General features: G+C 43.2%; 1 protein-coding gene across 1 annotated transcript in view; it reads right to left on the bottom strand.

The window, feature by feature from the left end:
- LOC309558551 (uncharacterized protein) overlaps window positions 1–19,194 on the bottom strand; it is a gene marked incomplete at its 3' end in the record, with an annotated part of 193,390 nt that overhangs the window by 115,554 nt on the left and 58,642 nt on the right. Inside the window, exon 4 of the mRNA XM_082261630.1 lies at window positions 2,218–3,926. Within this exon, the coding sequence (XP_082117756.1) occupies window positions 2,218–3,926 (1,709 nt within the window). The remainder of the gene's footprint in view (window positions 1–2,217; window positions 3,927–19,194) is intronic.

Here is a 19,194-nt window from a genome sequence, read left to right as displayed (position 1 = left end):
AGATAGATAGATAGATAGATAGATAGATAGATAGATAGATAGATAGATAGATAGATAGATAGATAGATAGATAGATAAAACTAAATGTACTGTATATTATTTGATCATGAAGATTTTTTACAAACTCCACCTTTCCCCAGGTCTGTCCCCTCTCATGGTTAGCTATTGGATATTTAGGCCGTCCATCGTATCAGTGGTCCAATAGTGAGGTGTGGATGGCGGGATGGGGTGAGCTGAATTACAGCCTCACTTCCAAAAGTAGGTAGACCGCGTAGAGCCATAAAATCTGAAGATTTATCAGGATATGGATTACGGATTATTTATGAAAGAGCTTATGAACCACTGGATTTATCCTTGCTATTTATTATGTGTGTATGCGTAGCAAGATATTTCCTTCATTACCTCTTGTATGTCCATATCTGTATTTGTATTGTGAATATGTGATATTTTATTTTATTCTTTTTTTGATTATGGCTGCATGATCGATTTTTACAGGACAGCAAGAAATAAATTAATATTTTGAGACTACTTTATTTTCATTTGGATATTTGTAATAGAAACCTACCTCATTAAAAGTCCCACTATCCTTACGCCCCCCTGTTGTGTATAATATTAGGGATGGAGGTGGTTGCTGTGATGCCTCAGATCATTTATTTTTCACACATATAATAGAGCATCCTTGAACCTGGCTTGAAGGACTCTGGGGGTATTTTGTAAGGCCGCATTCACACTTGAGCGTAGCATTTTAGCGCAATTTTTACCACGATTTTCAGGCGTTTTTTTCAGGCGTTTTTGGAGGCAGGCATTGACATCTATCAAAAACGCTGGTAATCAGCCCAAAAAGAAGCTCATGTATTTTTTTCAGCTACAGACGTTTTGCTTCAAGTGTTAAAACGCTCAGATGTGAATGGAGCCTAAGTGCCGGTTCACACTAGTGCGGCTGCGGCAATCGCATGTAATATCGGAGCGCACTGCTCCTTCATTACATGCGATCGGCTGTGCGGTGCGAATTCAGCCATACACTTTGTATGGCTAAATTCGCACTGCACCCGCAGCAAAGACGCACAGGACCCTTTTTTGCAGCCACTTTAGGATCGGATCGCACAGCGGTTCACACTTGTGCGATCGGATCCTGTGCGAACTGTAAGATCGCACTGCGATATGCGATCAAACTGGGGGTGTCGTTAACAGTACATTGACACCCCCAGCGTATCGCATATGGCAGTGTGAACTGCCAGGGGTGCGTTTGCGATGCGGGAACAGGCTGCGAATTCGCAGCCTTCTTGCATCGCATAAGTGTGAACCGGTGTAACGTTAAAAAACCATACCTCATTAGAATGCCATACCCTCGTCACTTCCGGTCTGAAACAGCTGAGCGGCGCAGCAGTGCGCATGCTCAGAGCCCCGGATACGTCATTGCACAGCAGAGAAGTTCACAAGTACGCATGCTCGGAGGGAATGAAATTATTACGGAGTGTGTGTAATGTTATACTTGAGGCGGTTACATTAAAACAGTTCGGCGGCAACATGGGGCATCTCCTCTGCTATCCCTGTCACTTCCCTCATCTCGGCTAAAAAATATAAAAGCGGCGGCGGGTGTATGAAATGTAAATGACGGCGATCTCGGCTCTGTGATCCGCTTTTATATTTATTAGCCGAGATGAGGGAAGTGACAGGGGTAGGAGCGGGGATGACTGATTATGCAGAGGAGCTGTTTTAATGTAACGGCGGCAAGTATAACATTACATACACTACTGTGAGAAATCCATACCCTCCGTAGGTGCACCGGAAGTGACGAGGGTATGGTTTTCTCACGGGTATGGTTTTTTCACGGAACACCGGCACTGAGTGTTTTGTCATCACACACCTCTACCTCTGAGTTTAGCAGTTAATAATAACTTTGCGCCATTATAAAATTCGAAAGGGGGGGGGGGGGGCACAGAGTACAGCAGACAGATGCAGGAATCTGACACACCTAGAGAGCAAGGGTCGAGTTACCTCTGGTAAGTATTATACATGCATTTCAATGGGCTGTCTTTGTGTACATTGTTTTTCTTTTTTGGTAACAAGGTCACTATGAGGAATTCAGAGATGCCCCACAATTTGAATCACTTTTTCCTATTCTTAGGAGAATGTAACAATATCAAAGTTGGAAATTAAAGATGGACACCTCATATGTGACCGGCTTAGTACTACATTTTAGGGTATGATCCTGACACAGCCACTTTTGGGCAAAGTACAAGCAGCGTATAGGGGTTCAGTGAAGGTGGCGGTGAAGGTGTGGAGGTGTCTGATGGGGTCACACAGCTGGTAGAAGCTCAGACGTCCCTCATCATAATCCAGATAGATCCCCACAGTTTGCACAAGAGAATCAGAAACAATGGGTTTATGTACATCATTATGACTAGCTTTAAGCTCCCTGAAAAACTGTAAAGCCCATGACATGTCATTGAAACCAATCACCCAGGACTTTTCATTGAAGTCAATAGCCTGTGGCATTTCAGGAAAACCAACCATCCCTGACTTTCTCTTGTAATCAATACCCTGTGACTTTTTATTCATATAAAAAGACGTTTTATTCCCCACAACCTTCTTCTCTATGTTATAAGCAGCCACCCCTATCAGCCATTCCTCTGCTCCGCTCACATCCACCTCCCAGTAATGTTTTCCTGCCGAGAAGCTGCATGTACTTAACACCTGAACACCCCTAATTATCTCTGGACCAATTAGAATTTTCTGGTAGTTATCCTTATAGGTAGCCGATCTGAGATCTGGCGATATAGTAATTACACTATTAGCTGTATTTTGATTCAGGAGGACATCTGAATTTTCTGTCTCTAAGAACTTCTGACTTTTCTTCAGGTGTTTTGAAATTTCCTTAAAAAGGTGAAGTGCTCTGTGTAACACCAGTGAGATCGTCACCTCATCCAGGCAACCAGCATCACTCACGTCACTGTTGATATCACCACTGATACTTATGTCGCCATTTTTTAGTTTTGTCTTCAAGAAAGTCATATGATCAGTAATATCAAGACACTCTTCGATGTCATAAACAGTCATACGCAGGTTGTCCTTCTGTAGCTTTAGCTCTTTAATCAAATTAGAGACAGACAGTAAAACAAATTCTTTCTGTCTGGAGACCTCAGTCAGGACTCTCTTCTCTTCGTCATCCAGATGTCTTCTCATGTCTCTGAACAGCTCAGTGACTCTCCCGGTGACTTCAGCTGCTTTTTTTTCTTCTTTTATGTAATGTTTTTCCAGATTTTGGATTCTCATCTCAATCCCTTGTCTTTCATGGGTCAGTTTCACTCTCTCTTCTTTCAGTTTTTTTTTCTTATGCTCGCAGGCTTCATTGAGAAGCGCCATCTTGTGCCCCACATGGTCTCCAGCCACCCAGCAGGACATACAGATACAAACATTATCCTGTGTACAGTAATATTTCAGGATCTCCTTGTGTATGGGGCATTTTATGTCTGCAAAGGATGTGGTGGGTTCAGTTAAAACATGACTCGCAGACTTATTATGAGCCGTCAGATGTTTGTCGCACAATGAGTTCTCACATTGTAGACATGTTTTGTAAGCCAGTACAGGGGAGTCCAGGCAGTATGTACAGAAGATCTCTGCCTTTTCCGTTTTGGGTAGAGTAGATTTGAAATACTCCAAGATGTTATAAAGCTTCCTGTTCATTAACAGCACAGGGCGCACTGCATATTCCACCCCACACTCTGGACAGTAATAAACTCCGGACCCCTCCTGTGTATCCAGAGTGGTCACAATACAATCCCGGCAAAAGTTGTGTCCACATTTTAGTGACACCGGCTCCATGTAAAGGTTCCTGCAGATGAAACAGCTCAGTTCAGCTCCTAGGGCAGCAGATTCCATTCTGAATGTGAAGCTACGGAATGAATCTCCTCCTTTTTCCCTAGCTTTTGAAATAAGAAACAAAATAATCTCTCTCGTATTTTAGTCAACAAAGCAGGAAATTAACGCTCCCTTCTACGCAAACAGTCAGCAACTGAGCTGCAACGCCCAGTATGTCAAGATCACCTTTAATCCCTGAGCATTTGTTGTGTGTGGGAAATGCTGTTTGTGCAAGAAACACATTTCTGCTTAATCTGACTTAATATATAAAATAAAAAAGAATAATAAAATAGAACTATTCACTTCTAAAAGCTTTTATTTTTATTTATTTTTTTCTATTAGTTTTTCCCACATTAAATAGCTGCTGTACTCTGATAAACAATAGTCCCCAAATGTTTTTATGTTGGAGATAAACATGTAAGGGACCTGGATTAGACAGCGGGACCCACCAAGCTATCCAGATCCCACCCAGCTTCTTCTCCAGAAAGGATATGTACATACCTGTCTTTGAGAAAGTCACAAATACTCCGGGCTGGAGGCCCACTGTAATGGTGCTGGTGGCTGAGCCTGACGTGCAGAGGTAGCCTCGTGGGATCCAGTAAAACAGGAACACGGGCGGGTCACACTGGTGGTATACACGGGCTAGCCCGAGGTGCGGAGTCTAAGTGACAGCAGGTCTTCACCAGAGCCTCTGATGGGGAGGATGGATTTTGCTGCGTGCTGAACACCAGGTCGGGGTCCTCAGGGTTGCCCCACCAGGAGGAGAACAGGTCCAGAACCGGAAGCAGATAAGCCGATAAGGATAAGGCAGGAGAGTGGTCACAGGAACGAGCCAAGGTCAGGGCGGGCAGCAAGCAGACGAAGTAGTGGACAAGCCGGGAGGTCGATAAGGAAGTCAACAGGAAACAGCAGGTTCAGGATCAGATGTACAGGTAAAGCTGCAGACAAGACAGCAAACACACAGTGCTGCTGAGGAGTTTAAATAAGGCAGCCTGTTGCCAATTACTGCAATTAGTCTGCACTAGGTTAACCCTTAGGTGGCAGACACTTCAGTGAGCATTCCTAACACCCACCCTCTTCACAGTACACCATATTCCCAGCCGGAGGCACATGTGTAAGATTACAGAATGTCCACTCACGGTGCATTTGAACTTTTTAATCTGGTACCATTACATCTCTTCCTCTGTGTAGTGTATAGCACAACAATTTCATATCTCAATCCTTTCTCCATTTACAGTGCACAGCACTCCAATGTCATTAATGCAAAACCATAAAAACCAGCTATCTTTCCTGTAGCTTTTACATGAGACCCCCTGCAGTGGACCCTCACCCAGAGTGTTCTCTGGGCTCAGGCCCCAAAAAGGCCCACTTCTCTTAAGGCTACAGACTTACATACTGTAAGTCAGGGGTAGCTTTTTCCCATTCACCTCTGTCTAGAGCTCCACCCACACCAATATATAAAAGGGACATCTTGTCCATATGGACATGACATCCCTAATTTCATTCTAAATAGCAAAGTCATGCCTTAGGTACTTTTAAATGTTCCTAAATAGCAGTCTTGAAAATCTTCTAGCATTCCACTTCCAGATGTTTAAACAGAGCCTCACGGACATTAGGAAATTCTAGGTCATAATGTTCTGTACAATACCGCACCTAATATCATTGAAACCTGGACAGCCAGGTCAACCAGCTCCCTCAGCCCCAATCTGGAGGCAAATAGGGAGCAGACTGCTGCACCAAGGTCTTCACATCACTTGGCTCCTCTCTTCCTTCTTCATCATCCTCCACAGTAGTAAAGGAATATCAATCCGGCAAGGACTCTGCAGAACCAAGGTTTCTCCTCAGCCCCTGCACACACTGGGGCACCCCACAATACACCAGGTGATTCCTCAGCGGCCACCGCAGCCTCTGCTGACTCTCCTGGCTCCAGACCTGAAGAGTCCCTGGATTGTTATATATTCACCTGCTCCCTTGTGTCCAGATCAGCACCAGACTCAGGTATCTCCTTACTGGTTGTCTCACTGGTGGACAGTTGCTCAATAGCTGTTGTCTTTCAGTTGCCTGCGGTATTTCGACAGACTGGCTCAACCCTGCTGTCCTTTTGGGAGTTCTGAGGCCAACTCCCTTCCTCATACCGCACCAAGTCCAGAGAGCCCAGGTGTACCACCTCCGGATGCTGCAAGGGATCACTCAAGCTGACAACCGTTACCCATACTGCATCCTCATTCTGTTCAGGAAATTTTATAGATAGGCAACTCCTATCTTCATATTGATTAGTGGGTCTAAATTATTAGGTACTACTTCAGTAGGAATTAGACACAAAAGATTTACTCAGCATCTTTCCAAATAACTGTTCTTTTTTTTAATTGCAATTGAAGTTTTTATACACATGATTACGTTGGTATAACATTCATATTATAGTTGTACTTTTATGGTAACAAGGAGCATAACATAGGAAGGCTGTATTCTGTCAGAACTTTTATGAAGAAATAGACATAATTTTATCAATTTCATATGGAAATTGAAGATTGAATAGGCCTCAGGTCAGACACATGAGTTTCCCAAAACAGAAGATCTTGTATTTTTTATCACCCTGTTGAAGGTTTGTAAACTGGCTGTTTGCTGAACTGGGGACAAAAGCCAAGGATAACTATATTCTATGGTCACTAACTAGAATATATTCGAAGAGCCTTAAATTAGTAATAAAACTTTGTAAACTCGGCCAACTCAATTGCTTCTCCTAGGTGAGAATACCTTGGGGGATTTTTTACCTAAAAGGACATCTCCTAACAGAATTCAATGAAAAGACAGCAAAATGAGTTATCCAATGACCAGGCCATTATCTCAACTCTGGAAAAGATTAACACAGAGCAAAAGCTCCCTCATAGAAAGAACTGTTTTTTTTTTCTCTTGTAACAATTTCTCACAGCTCAGACGATATTTTTAAATATTTGGGAATATTATCATAAATATTGATGTACAACCTCCATGGTCCATAATATCCCAAAAGGGAAACATGGAATTATTGTTTGTGTTTGGAATAATATTCTACTTAGAATCACATTTTATCTGCATATATCTAAAAGTGTATGATCATAAGACTATACCTCATATATTCAGGGCTTTTTTTCAGCAGGAACGTGGGGGAACGCAGTTCTGGCACCTCTAGAACTGAATGTATGCCATGGCAAAGGGTGCTGGAGGGTCTACTGACGCTGGATCTATTGATGCTGGAGGGGATCTATTTTTGGAAGACAATCTATTGTTGCTGGTGGAGGATACTGTGATACTTTTGATACTGTGGGTTAATTGTTGCTGGAAGGGATCTACTGTTTGGGGAGGGGGTCTACTGTTGCTGGCTGCTAGAGAGTCTATTGATGCTGGCTGCTGGGAGATCTTTTGCATCTGCTGGGGGGGGGGGTATATTGCTGTTGGCTGTGGGGGATCAATTTTATTGCTTTTCTTGTTATCATAACCAAATTCCATACATTCCACTACAAAATTATACTTGGCTCTATATTCTCTAAAAGGGGCTGTACTAGAAGCTGGGTAGGGGGTGGATCCAAGTGTCGGTGCTCAGAGGTGGAACCAAGGGTTAGTGCCCAAAGGTGGGTAGGGGGCGGAGACACAAAGTAACTTAGAAAGGGGAGTTCCTGCACCTTTTCTCTGAGAAAAAAAAGCCCTGCATATATTATATCCCATGAAATAGATCAAGTCATGATTGTATTGTTTGCTGGCATTATATTCATCTAGTAGGTAATATTCTGTTTAGAAATATCCCATATGTAAAAAAGGTTTAAATATACAAATGATTGTCTAGAGATATATACTATAACTATATACTTTATAAATCCATATAGTTTTCTGCTTCTACCTAGATGTGTAAATAATCAGAATATACAGTGGGTACGGAAAGTATTCAGACCCCCTTAAATGTTTCACTCTTTGTTATATTGCAGCCATTTGCTAAAATCATTTAAGTTCATTCTTCTTCCTCATGAATGTACACATAGCACCCCATACTGACAGAAAAACACAGAATTGTTGACATTGTTGCAGATTTATTAAAAAAGAAAAACTGAAATATCACATGGTCCTAAGTATTCAGACCCATTGCTCAGTATTTAGTAGAAGCCCCCTTTTGATCTAATACAGCCAGGAGTCTTTTTGGGAAAGATGCAACAAGTCTTTCACACCTGGATTTGGGGATCCTCTGCCATTCCTCCTTGCAGATCCTCTCCAGTTCTGTCAGGTTGGATGGTAAACGTTGGTGGACAGCCATTTTTAGGTCTTTCCAGAGATGCTCAATTGGGTTTAAGTCAGGGCTCTGGCTGGGCCATTCAAGAACAGTCACAGAGTTGTTGTGAAGCCACTCCTTCGTTATTTTAGCTGTGTGCTTAGGGTCATTGTCTTGTTGGAAGGTAAACCTTCGGCCCAGTCTGAGGTCCAGAGCACTCTGGAGAAGGTTTTTGTCCAGGATATCCCTGTACTTGGCCGCATTCATCTTTCCCTCGATTGCAACCAGTCGTCCTGTCCCTGCAGCTGAAAAACACCCCCACAGCATGATGCTGCCACCACCATGCTTCACTGTTGGGACTGTATTGGACAGGTGATGAGCAGTGCCTGGTTTTCTCCACACATACCGCTTAGAATTAAGGCCAAAAAGTTCTATTTTGGTCTCATCAGACCAGAGAATCTTATTTCTCACCATCTTGGAGTCCTTCAGGTGTTTTTTAGCAAACTCCATGCGGGCTTTCATGTGTCTTACACTGAGGAGAGGCTTCCGTCGAGCCACTCTGCCATAAAGCCCCGACTGGTGGAGGGCTGCAGTGATGGTTGACTTTCTACAACTTTCTCCCATCTCCTGACTGCATCTCTGGAGCTCAGCCACAGTGATCTTTGGGTTCTTCTTTACCTCTCTCACCAAGGCTCTTCTCCCCCGATAGCTCAGTTTGGCAGGATGGCCAGCTCTAGGAAGGGTTCTGGTCGTCCCAAACGTCTTCCATTTGAGGATTATGGAGGCCACTGTGCTCTTAGGAACCTTAAGTGCAGTAGAAATCTTTTTGTAACCTTGGCCAGATCTGTGCCTTGCCACAATTCTGTCTCTGAGCTCTTCAGGCAGTTCCTTTGACCTCATGATTCTCATTTGCTCTGACATGCATTGTGATCTGGAAGGTCTTATATAGACAGGTGTGTGGCTTTCCTAATCAAGTCCAATCAGTATAATCAAACACAGCTGGACTCAAATGAAGGTGTAGAACCATCTCCAGGATGATCAGAAGAAATGGAAAGCACCTGAGTTAAATATATGAGTGTCACAGCAAAGGGTCTGAATACTTAGGACCATGTGATATTTCAGTTTTTCTTTTTTAATAAATCTGCAACAATGTCAACAATTCTGTGTTTTTCTGTCAGTATGGGGTGCTATGTGTACATTCATGAGGAAGAAGAATGAACTTAAATGATTTTAGCAAATGGCTGCAATATAACAAAGAGTGAAAAATTTAAGGGGGTCTGAATACTTTCCGTACCCACTGTATATAGGTAAAACATTTATTCCTAAGTGATAGAAGTTGATGCATTAGTAATGTATACTCATTAGACTGTGTTACCAGATCTGAACCTTACAGAGATATATTAGAAATATTATATGGCCACGCCTGTACCATGAGAAAATGGACATTCTTACAACAAAACATTTAAAAGAATAATTCAGAACAAATATTTCTGCACTTGGTGGTTAAAAGAGGCAATGCCTAACCACAGAAGAAAGTTCATTTTTATCTGCCTTAACCAATGGGAAAAAGTTCCATCTTCTGGGCTAGGCTTATTATAATTGTTATGAGCTTATTGTCCAAAACGGTATATAGGAATAAAGGATCATAACACTTGGACAAACACATTCACACACTACTTCACTACATACACTTGACACACTTCATCCATCATACTTCATACCGACTTCATACCCTCATCATCACGCCTGATACTCTGAAACTTTAAGGACATAAGCTCCTCCTTAACCAGCCATCATTTTGGGGAAAGCAGCCATCTTAAGGGACTGAATTTTGAGTGCTAATGCTATTTAGATTATGATTCCCCAGATGTAACATCCATGGTAGATTTTTCTTTAACTTTATTTTTGTTTTTCTTAATTTTGCCATCTTTGTTTGGCGCTATATTAGTGAACCATTTTTACGTAGCTTGACTCTCACTCCAACTGCAGAGGAGTAACTGTTGGCTATGCAAATTGCAGATGTTTTTATCTGATAATGAATTATATATAAAACCCATTAGCAAGTGTTGCAAATAGTGATGAGCCGAACACCCCCCGGTTCGGTTCGCACCAGAACACCGCAAACAGAGGAAAAGTTTGTACAAACAAACAAACTCCATTGAAGTCTATGGGACTCGAACTTCAAAAATCAAACAGCCTAATTTTGAAAGCTTAAATGCAAGCTATTGCCCCAAAAAAGTTTATGAAGGTCCGGGTACTGACCTGGGGAACATGTAGCAATGCAAAAAAAGTTTTTAAAAGCAATCATTTTTAAAAGAGCACTGATTTACTGATTTTAATGAGGCTTAAAGTGAAACTATAAAAATAAAAAAATTCCTTCAAATATTGTGCCTGGGGGGTCCCCTGAATGTGCTTGTAAAGTAGCGCATCTCTACGATGTATGTAGCCTGCTGCAGCAATACTGACATTTCTAAAGAAAAAAAAATGTCATATACAAATATACATACAAATTTTAAAATCCCATGTACTTGTCATACAGGTGCAGAAAAATTTGGCCTTGGTTGTTGGTGGTGCCTGAACACCGCAACCAACCCCTCACAGTTACTCTTGCTGGGCGCAGGAATGGGACCTGCTGGTAAGAATTCCATACAAATTTGAAATCGCATGTACTTGTCAGTTGTCATAGAGGTGTAGAAAAATTGGGCCTTGGGTGTTGGTGGTGCCTGAACACCGCAACCCCTCACAGTTACTCTTGCTGGACGCAGGAACGGGCCCTGCTGGTAAAAATTCCATACCAATTTGAAATTGGCAAAGATCAAGTGTTGTATGTGTTCTTATCAGTGATCTAGTGGGGGTGCTGTGCTGTCATCTGACCTGGCCAAGGTTGGGTGGTGGCTATGCAAACCGGCTGGAGAGATGAGGACCTGGAAGGTTAGTATCGGCAGGAACTGAAACTGAAATTGGGCCTGTGGTGTTGGTGGTGCCTGAACACCGTAACCCCTCACAGTTACTCTTCCTGGGCACAGGAACGGGATCCGCTGGTAAGAATTCCATTCAAATTTGAAATCACATGTACTTGTCATACAGGTGCCAAAAATTGGGCCTTGCTGTTGCTGATGCCTGAACACCATAACCAACCTCTCATTGTAGCTCTTGCTGGGCACAGGAATGGGACCTGCTGGTAAGAATTCCATACACATTTGAAATCGCATGTACTTGTCATACAGGTGCCAAAAATTGAGCCTTTGCTGTTGCTGGTGCCTGAACACCGTAACCAACCCCTCACAGTTACTCTTGCTGGGCGCAGGAATGGGACCTGCTGGTAAGAATTCCATATAAATTTGAAATCACATGTACATGTCATACAGTTTTAAAAAATTGGGTTTTTGGTGTGAGGGACAGGGCCTGCTGGTAAAAATTACATACAAAATTTTAATTGCATGCACCTGTCATACAAGTGCAGAAAAATTAGGCCTTGGGGGTTGGAAGTGACCTAACCAAAAACATTGTTGGAAGCTAGCAAAATCAAGGTTGAGGAATAGGATAGGCAGCATATGCAGTCTTCAAGGGATGGCAGAAACCTAGCAAATTCAATAAGTTACATCAGCATCAGGGGCTTGATAGCTGTGTTGATCCAGGACTGATTCATTTTGATTTAAAGTCAGCTTGTCAACAGAGTCTATGGACAGACACACTCTTTTGTCCATCACAAACCATCCAGCAGCACTGAACGTCCATTCGGAAAGCACGCTGGAAGCAGGACAGGCCAGTAACTCCATTGCATATTGAGCAAGTTCTGGCCAGTGGTCCATCCTCAAGACCCAGTAACCCAGTGAATGCTCAGCTGGAATGGTTTCCAAGTCTGCTCTTGCGCCTAGATAATCATGCACCATATGATAGAGACACTACCAATGGTTGCTTTAACCTAACAGCCCTGGGTGCTGCTGAGGACTAAACAACTGTTTGAAGGCATCGGTCAGCCGGCCGCCTTCCCCACCGCTCCTCCTTTGGCTGAACGATACCTCAGAAACACGTCCAGAGAATGTTTACCTCCCAATGTCTGGAAAGGTGGTACACAAATTTTTTTTCAAGGCCTCCTCAAGATGTTTCATCCTCTGCTTCCTGTGAAAAGGCAGGATGAGCTCTGCAACTTTACCCTTGTAACGTGGATCAAGAAGGGTTGTAATTATCCCTCTCCTTGATAGCATTAATCCTCTGGTCCTTTCTCAGGCTTTGCAGAATCAGGGGGCCCATGCAACATAAGTTGGAGGAGGCATGAGCTTCTGAATCCTCTGGGTCACTAAGGATGACATTGTCAGAAGAAACCTCTCCCCAACCATGTATAACTCCTGGGGTTTCTGGGGAATCAAAACCATCCCTTGAAGACTGCTGTATGCTCTCCTCTACATCCATGCTACCGCAATCCTTCTCCTCCTCCCCTTCCTCTTCCTTCTGTGTGTTTTGTAACCCTGCAGGCATGATATCTGCATAAAGGGGGCCTTGTGAGGAAAGGAAGTCCTCCCACTGTTCTGCCTCAAGTGTCCTGTCCATGATTCCACAAAGCGTGTGCTCCAGCAGGTAGACTAGAGGGATAGTGTCACTGATGCATGCATCGTCCCAGCTCACCATCCTTGTGGCCTCCTCAAATGGTGAAAGGACGGTGCATGCATCCTTTAGCAAAAGCCACTGGCGTGGTGAAAAAAAGCCAAGCTCCCCTGACCCTGTCCTTGTGCCATACTCACACAGGTACTCATTGATGGCCCTCTGCTGCATGTACAGCCAATGTTGAGTTCCACCTGGTGGGCATGTCACAAAGGAGGCGGTTGGTGGGCAGGTTGAATTTCCGTTGAATGTCAGATAAGCGAGCACTGGCATTGTATGAACGCCAGAAATGGCCAAGACTTTTCTGGCCTGCCTCAGGAGATCTTGGAAGCCTGGGTATCAAGGTCAAGAAATGCTGTACCACCAGATTCAGGACATGTGCCAAGCATTGAACATGTGTAAAGTGTCCCTGACGGAGGGCAGAGAAAAGGTTGGTGCCATTGCCGCATACAACCATTCCTAGCTCAAGCTGCCGTGGCGTCAACCATCTCGGAGCAGAGTCTACCAGATGAAAAGGCAGCAATTGTAATGCTAGCAATTTGACCAAGCTAGCATTAAGACACTGAGCATGTGGATGGCTGGGACAGCATTTCTTTCTACGGTTCAGCAACTGGGGTAGTGAAATTTGCCTGCTGCTCAAATCAAGCGGTGGTGTACTGCTAGCGGATTGGGTACAAGTCTCTGCGGCACTCATTACTATACCATCATCCTTCTCAATGCAGGTATTTGAGAAGACATGAGGTATAGGGTTAGAGATCCCAGATGAGGAGCAAGGTGAAGTATGCTTGTTTTGATCTTGTGGCTCTTTCAGGTGCTGTTGCCAACACACTGCGTGGCAGGTCATCATATGCCTTGTCAAGCATGTGGTGCCCAAGCGGCTGGTGTTCTGGCCACACTTGATCCGCTTCAGACAGATGCAAACAGCAACGCTATGGTCTACTGCACATGTGCTGAAAAAAGCCCACACTAATGAACTTTTGGAAGGAGTTTGCAGCACCTGCACCTGTGGAGCTTTGTGCTGTGATGCAATAGGTTGGCTACTCCTATGGTGGCCCATGGAGAACACCCTGTCTCGTTGCCTCGTTGGAGTTGTGCCTCCTCCTCCTTCTCCCCCCCCCCCACTTTCCTCATCTACCCTGTCAGGCACCCAAGTACAGTCAGTGACCTCATCATCCCCTCCCTCCTCATCACTGGAGCAAACCTGGCAGTATGCTACAGCTGTGGCAACATGACTGCTGGTTTCTTGTCCGTCATTGTCACCCCCTCTCTAGGCTCACGTTATTCCCTTCATCAACCTGCGAACCAACATCACAGCTTTTAAAATGCTGCGCATCCTCCAGCAGCATGTCACTGACACTATGATCGAATAGTTCAGGTGACTCCTCCGTGCATGATGGAGGGGCGACAGAAGAAGTAGCTGTGGAGACGGAAACTGTGGAACGGGATGCTTTGGCAGCTGCGTTGAAAGGCAAACTAGTGTGAGCGTGGGTGTCAGAGGACGAGGAGAATGAGGATGGCTTATTGATCCACTCCACCAACTCTTCCACATGTTGTGGCTGAATAACACGGGCAGCACTAGACTATTCTTCTTGATCTTTAAGGATAGTTTACAGACGGGTATGGTGCCAGCTGATTGGAAAAAAGCCAACGTGGTGCCAATATTTAAAAAAAGGGCAGAGATATATCCCGGGTAACTATAGGCCGGTCAGCCTAACATTAGTAGTCTGCAAGATTTTGGAGGGGATGTTAAGGGACCACATACAAGACTTTAGTAATGAAAACGGTATTATTAGTAGTAATCAGCATGGATTCATGAAAAAATCGTTCTTGCCAAACCAATCTATTAACCTTCTATGATGAAGTGAGCTGCCACCTAGATAAAGGTAAGCCTGTGGATGTGGTGTATCTGGACTTTGCAAAGGCCTTTGACACCGTTCCTCACAAACGCTTACTGTACAAACTAAGGAAGGTAGGTATGGACCATAAGGTGAGTACCTGGATAGAGAACTGGCTCCAGGGGAGAGTGCAAAGGGTGATGATTAATGGGGAGTACTCAGATTGGGCGGGTGTGGAAAGTGGGGTCCCCCAAGGTTCTGTCCTGGGACCAATCCTGTTTAATTTATTCATAAATGATCTAGAGGAGGGGATATCTAGTACAATCTCAGTATTTGCGGATGATACTCAGACTTGTATAAAGTACTCGAAATTTCTACTTGAGTAAAAGTACAAGTGCTCGATCAAAAAGTGACTTGAGTAGAAGTGGAAGTGCTCACAGAAAAAGTTACTTAAGTAGAAGTACTAAAGTATTCAACATTTTTTTTACTTAAGTATTGCAAGTAGTTTTTTCAAAAAATTTGCTACTTAAGTACTAAAAGTAAAAAGTACCAGTAGTTTTGAAAAAAAAATTCTACTCAAGTACTGAAAGTAAAAGTACAAGTACTGTGTTATGTAGTTATTAAAGAAAGAAGTCAAAAGTTTGAACATCATATTGTTTTTTATTATTTCAAATGATTTATTCAAATGATTAACCTGTGTTTGTTAGTAGTTTCTTGATGCACTTTAAGCACTGTAGCACCATTTATTTGTTTGTTTCATATTTTCTTTTTATTGGAAAGATTTGGTATAGCAGCTTTTATTATATACAGCCTTTATTTTCGTATGCGCTGATTTACAAATGACATTATACACATTTTTTTGAGCTTTATGCAACCTGCCATCTACTGTTCTGGCAGTGGTAATTTTTTTAAAAGTAACGAGTAACTATGCAGCACAAAAAAAAATACTTGAGTAGAAGTATCGAAATCATCGAAAAAATGTAGTGAAGTAAAAGTAGAAGTAGGAGAAAAAAATTCTACTCTAGGAAAGTACAGATACCGCATTTCGGTACTTAAGTACAGTACTTAAGTAGTTCTACTTCGTTACTATACATCTCTGATGATACTAAACTAAGCATGCCAATATCTTCTATGCAGGATGTGGAAACCTTACAAGCGGACCTGAACAAAATAATGGGGTGGGCAACTACATGGCAGATGAGGTTTAATGTTGAAAAATGTAAAGTAATGCACCTAGGTGCCAGAAACCAGAAAGCAAGCTACACACTACATATATGCTCCTCTCTGTATGCTGTGCTGTGTGCTCTATACTCCACACTGCTCCTCTCTGTATATTGTGCTGTGTGCTCTATACTCCACACTGCTCCACTCTGTATACTGTGCTGTGTGCTCTATAGTCCACACTGCTCCACTCTGTACACTGTGCCGTGGGCTCTATACTCCACACTGCTCCACTCTGTATACTGGGCTGTGCACTCTATACTCCACACTGCTTCACTCTGTATACTGTGCTGTGTGCTCTATACTCCACACTGCTTCACTCTGTATACTGTGCTGTGTGCTCTATACTCCACACTGCTCCTCTCTGTATACTGTGCTGTGTGTTCTATACTCCACACTGCTCCAATCTGTACTTTGCTGTGTGCTCTATATTCCACACTGCTCCAGTCTGTATACTGTGCTGTGTGCTCTATACTCCACACTGCTCCACTCTGTATACTGTACTGTGTGCTCTATACTCCACACTGCTCCACTCTGCACACTGTGCTGTGTGCTCTATACTCCACACTACTCCACTCTGTATACTGGGCTGTGCACTCTGTACTCCACACTGCTCCACTCTGTATACTGTGCTGTGTGCTCTATATTCCACACTGCTCTACTCTGTATATTGTGACGTGTGCTCTATACTCCACACTGCTCCACTCTGTATACTGTGCTGTGCACTCTATACTCCACATTGCTTCACTCTGTATACTGTGCTGTGTGCTCTCTACTCCACACTGCTCCACTCTTTATACTATGCTGTGTGCTCTATACTCCACACTGCTCCACTCTGTATACTGTGCTGTGCACTGCTCCACTCTGTATACTGTGCTGTGTGCTCTATACTCCACACTGCTCCACTCTGTATACTGTGCTGTGTGCTCTATACTCCACACTGCTCCACTCTGTACACTGTGCTGTGTGCTCTATACTCCACACCACTCCACTCTGTATACTGTGCTGTGTGCTCTATACTCCACACTGCTCCACCCCCTAATACTGTGCTGTGTGCTCTATATTCCACACTGCTCCACTCTGCACACTGTGCTGTGTGTTCTTTTCTCCACACTGCTCCTCTCTGTATACTGTGTGTGTATGCTCTATACTCCACACTACTCCACTCTTTATACTGGGCTGTGCACTATACTCCACACTGCTCCACTCTGCACACTGTGCTCTGTGCTCTATACTCCACACTACTCCACTCTGTACACTGGGCTGTGCATTATACTCCACACTGCTCCACTCTGCACACTGTGCTCTATACTCCACACTACTCCACTCTGTACACTGGGCTGTGCATTATACTCCACACTGCTCCACTCTGTATACTGTGCTGTGTGCTCTATACTCCACACTGCTCCACTCTGTATACTGTGCTGTGTGCTCTATACTCCACACTGCTCCACTCTGTATACTGTGCTGTGCACTTTATACTCCACACTGCTTCACTCTGTATACTGTGTTGTGTGCTCTATACTCCACACTGCTCCACTCTCTATATTGTGCTGTGTGCTCTATACTCCACACTGCTCCTCTCTGTATACTGTGCTGTGCGCTCTATACTCCATACTACTCCACTCTGTATACTGTGCTGTGTGCTCTATACTCCACACTGCTCCACTCTGTATATTGTGCTGTGTGCTCTATACTCCACACTGCTCCAGTTTGTATTCTGTGCTCTGTCCCGGCTGCAGCACCGCTCCTCTTACTTCCTGGGTTCAAAGGAGATACTGAGGGTAGAGGGAGCCATAGACTCCTGCTGCTGTCAGTGAGACTCCTGTGAGGATTAAGTGGGGGCTTGGCCTACTAACGCTGTGTGTCTGTAGATGCACATCCCAACTTAGGTGCGTGCACACATGGGTGCCCCCTGATGACATGTTCCACCAGAAGCTCATTTCACAAGGTGACAAAACATGAGCACAATTAATAATCAAGGACAGAGCACTCTCACTCTATAGCAAGAAGTGTCTGAATAAGGATCTTCATGGCAGGATCACCATGTTTTACTTAAAAGTAAGCTATAGATTTAAAATGACTGAATTAAGGAAAATGACATAAACATGTTAAAGCTTATAAGATATTTCAGTGATTGTGTTTACATCTATTTTATTCTGAGCTCAGACTACTGAAAACAAAAGACATTTCTCAACAGAGCAGCTATGTATAGACAGGTAAACTCATGAAAAGGAGCCTTTTTATATGAAATAAAGGAAGGAGAATTCAATTTCAAGTTTTTTTTTTTTTTTTTTTTATGTTTTATAGGAGGTATACTGGTTTTGTTTCCTAACAACCAAATAAGGGCCAGTTCAGCAGAATGCGATTCAGGAAAAGCGCATTCTGTGCATGTTTCCTGCACCACAGCTGAACACACTGCCCTTGCAATCCGGTGGAGTGGCCACTGCAGTACCATGCAATTTGGTGCGATACGTTTTTAAATAAATGGGTTGTGAAAACACACCGCACAGGAACGCGTAGGAATCACATGGAAATGCGCGATCCCAGTGTGAACCAGCCCTAAGAGGAAGTATATACAGTATTTTTTGTTTTTTTTACACTTGTAAATAAGAGAAGTGAAAATTTCTCCATTCTTACTGCTATATATATTTTTTTCTTATTCCAGGAAATAAGTGAAGAGAAAAATCAGTTTCGTTTCCTCCACCAGTAGCTATGAGGTCAGAGAATTTATTGGTTTAATTTTCCTGTAACTACGTGGACAGAGAATTAGTTTCGTTTCTCACTCCTTTATGTGAAGAACTGAAACTTGTTTTGTTTCTCATTTAGGGTTAATTATGTAAAACATTGCTTGAGGCGTCCTTTCTAGAAGTCCACGTTTTTATTTAGAAACAGAAAAGTGACATCAGAAAGACCATGCGTTCCATTCAGTTTGCCCCTTTTTGATTTTTTTTTAATATATATATACAGTGCCTTGCGAAAGTATTCGGCCCCCTTGAACTTTTCAACCTTTTGCCACATTTCAGGCTTCAAACATAAAGATATAAAACTGTAATATTTTGTGAAGAATCAACAACAAGTGGGACACAATCATGAAGTGGAACGAAATTTATTGGATATTTCAAACTTTGTTAACAAATAAAAAACTGAAAAATTGGGCGTGCAAAATTATTCAGCCCCTTTACTTTCAGTGCAGCAAACTCTCTCCAGAAGTTCAGTGAGGATCTCTGAATGATCCAATGTTGACCCAAATGACTAATAATGATAAATAGAATCCACCTGTGTGTAATCAAGTCTCCGTATAAATGCACCTGCACTGTGATAGTCTCAGAGCTCCGTTTAAAGTGCAGAGAGCATCATGAAGAACAAGGAACACACCAGGCAGGTCCGAGATACTGTTGTGGAGAAGTTTAAAGCCGGATTTGGATACAAAAAGAT

Source organism: Pelophylax lessonae, assembly GCF_965119305.1.
Source record: "Pelophylax lessonae genome assembly, chromosome: 6".
Classification (NCBI taxonomy): domain Eukaryota; kingdom Metazoa; phylum Chordata; class Amphibia; order Anura; family Ranidae; genus Pelophylax; species Pelophylax lessonae.
The sequence above is the reverse complement of the archived record's forward strand: the minus strand, read 5'-3'. Positions and strand labels throughout refer to the sequence as shown.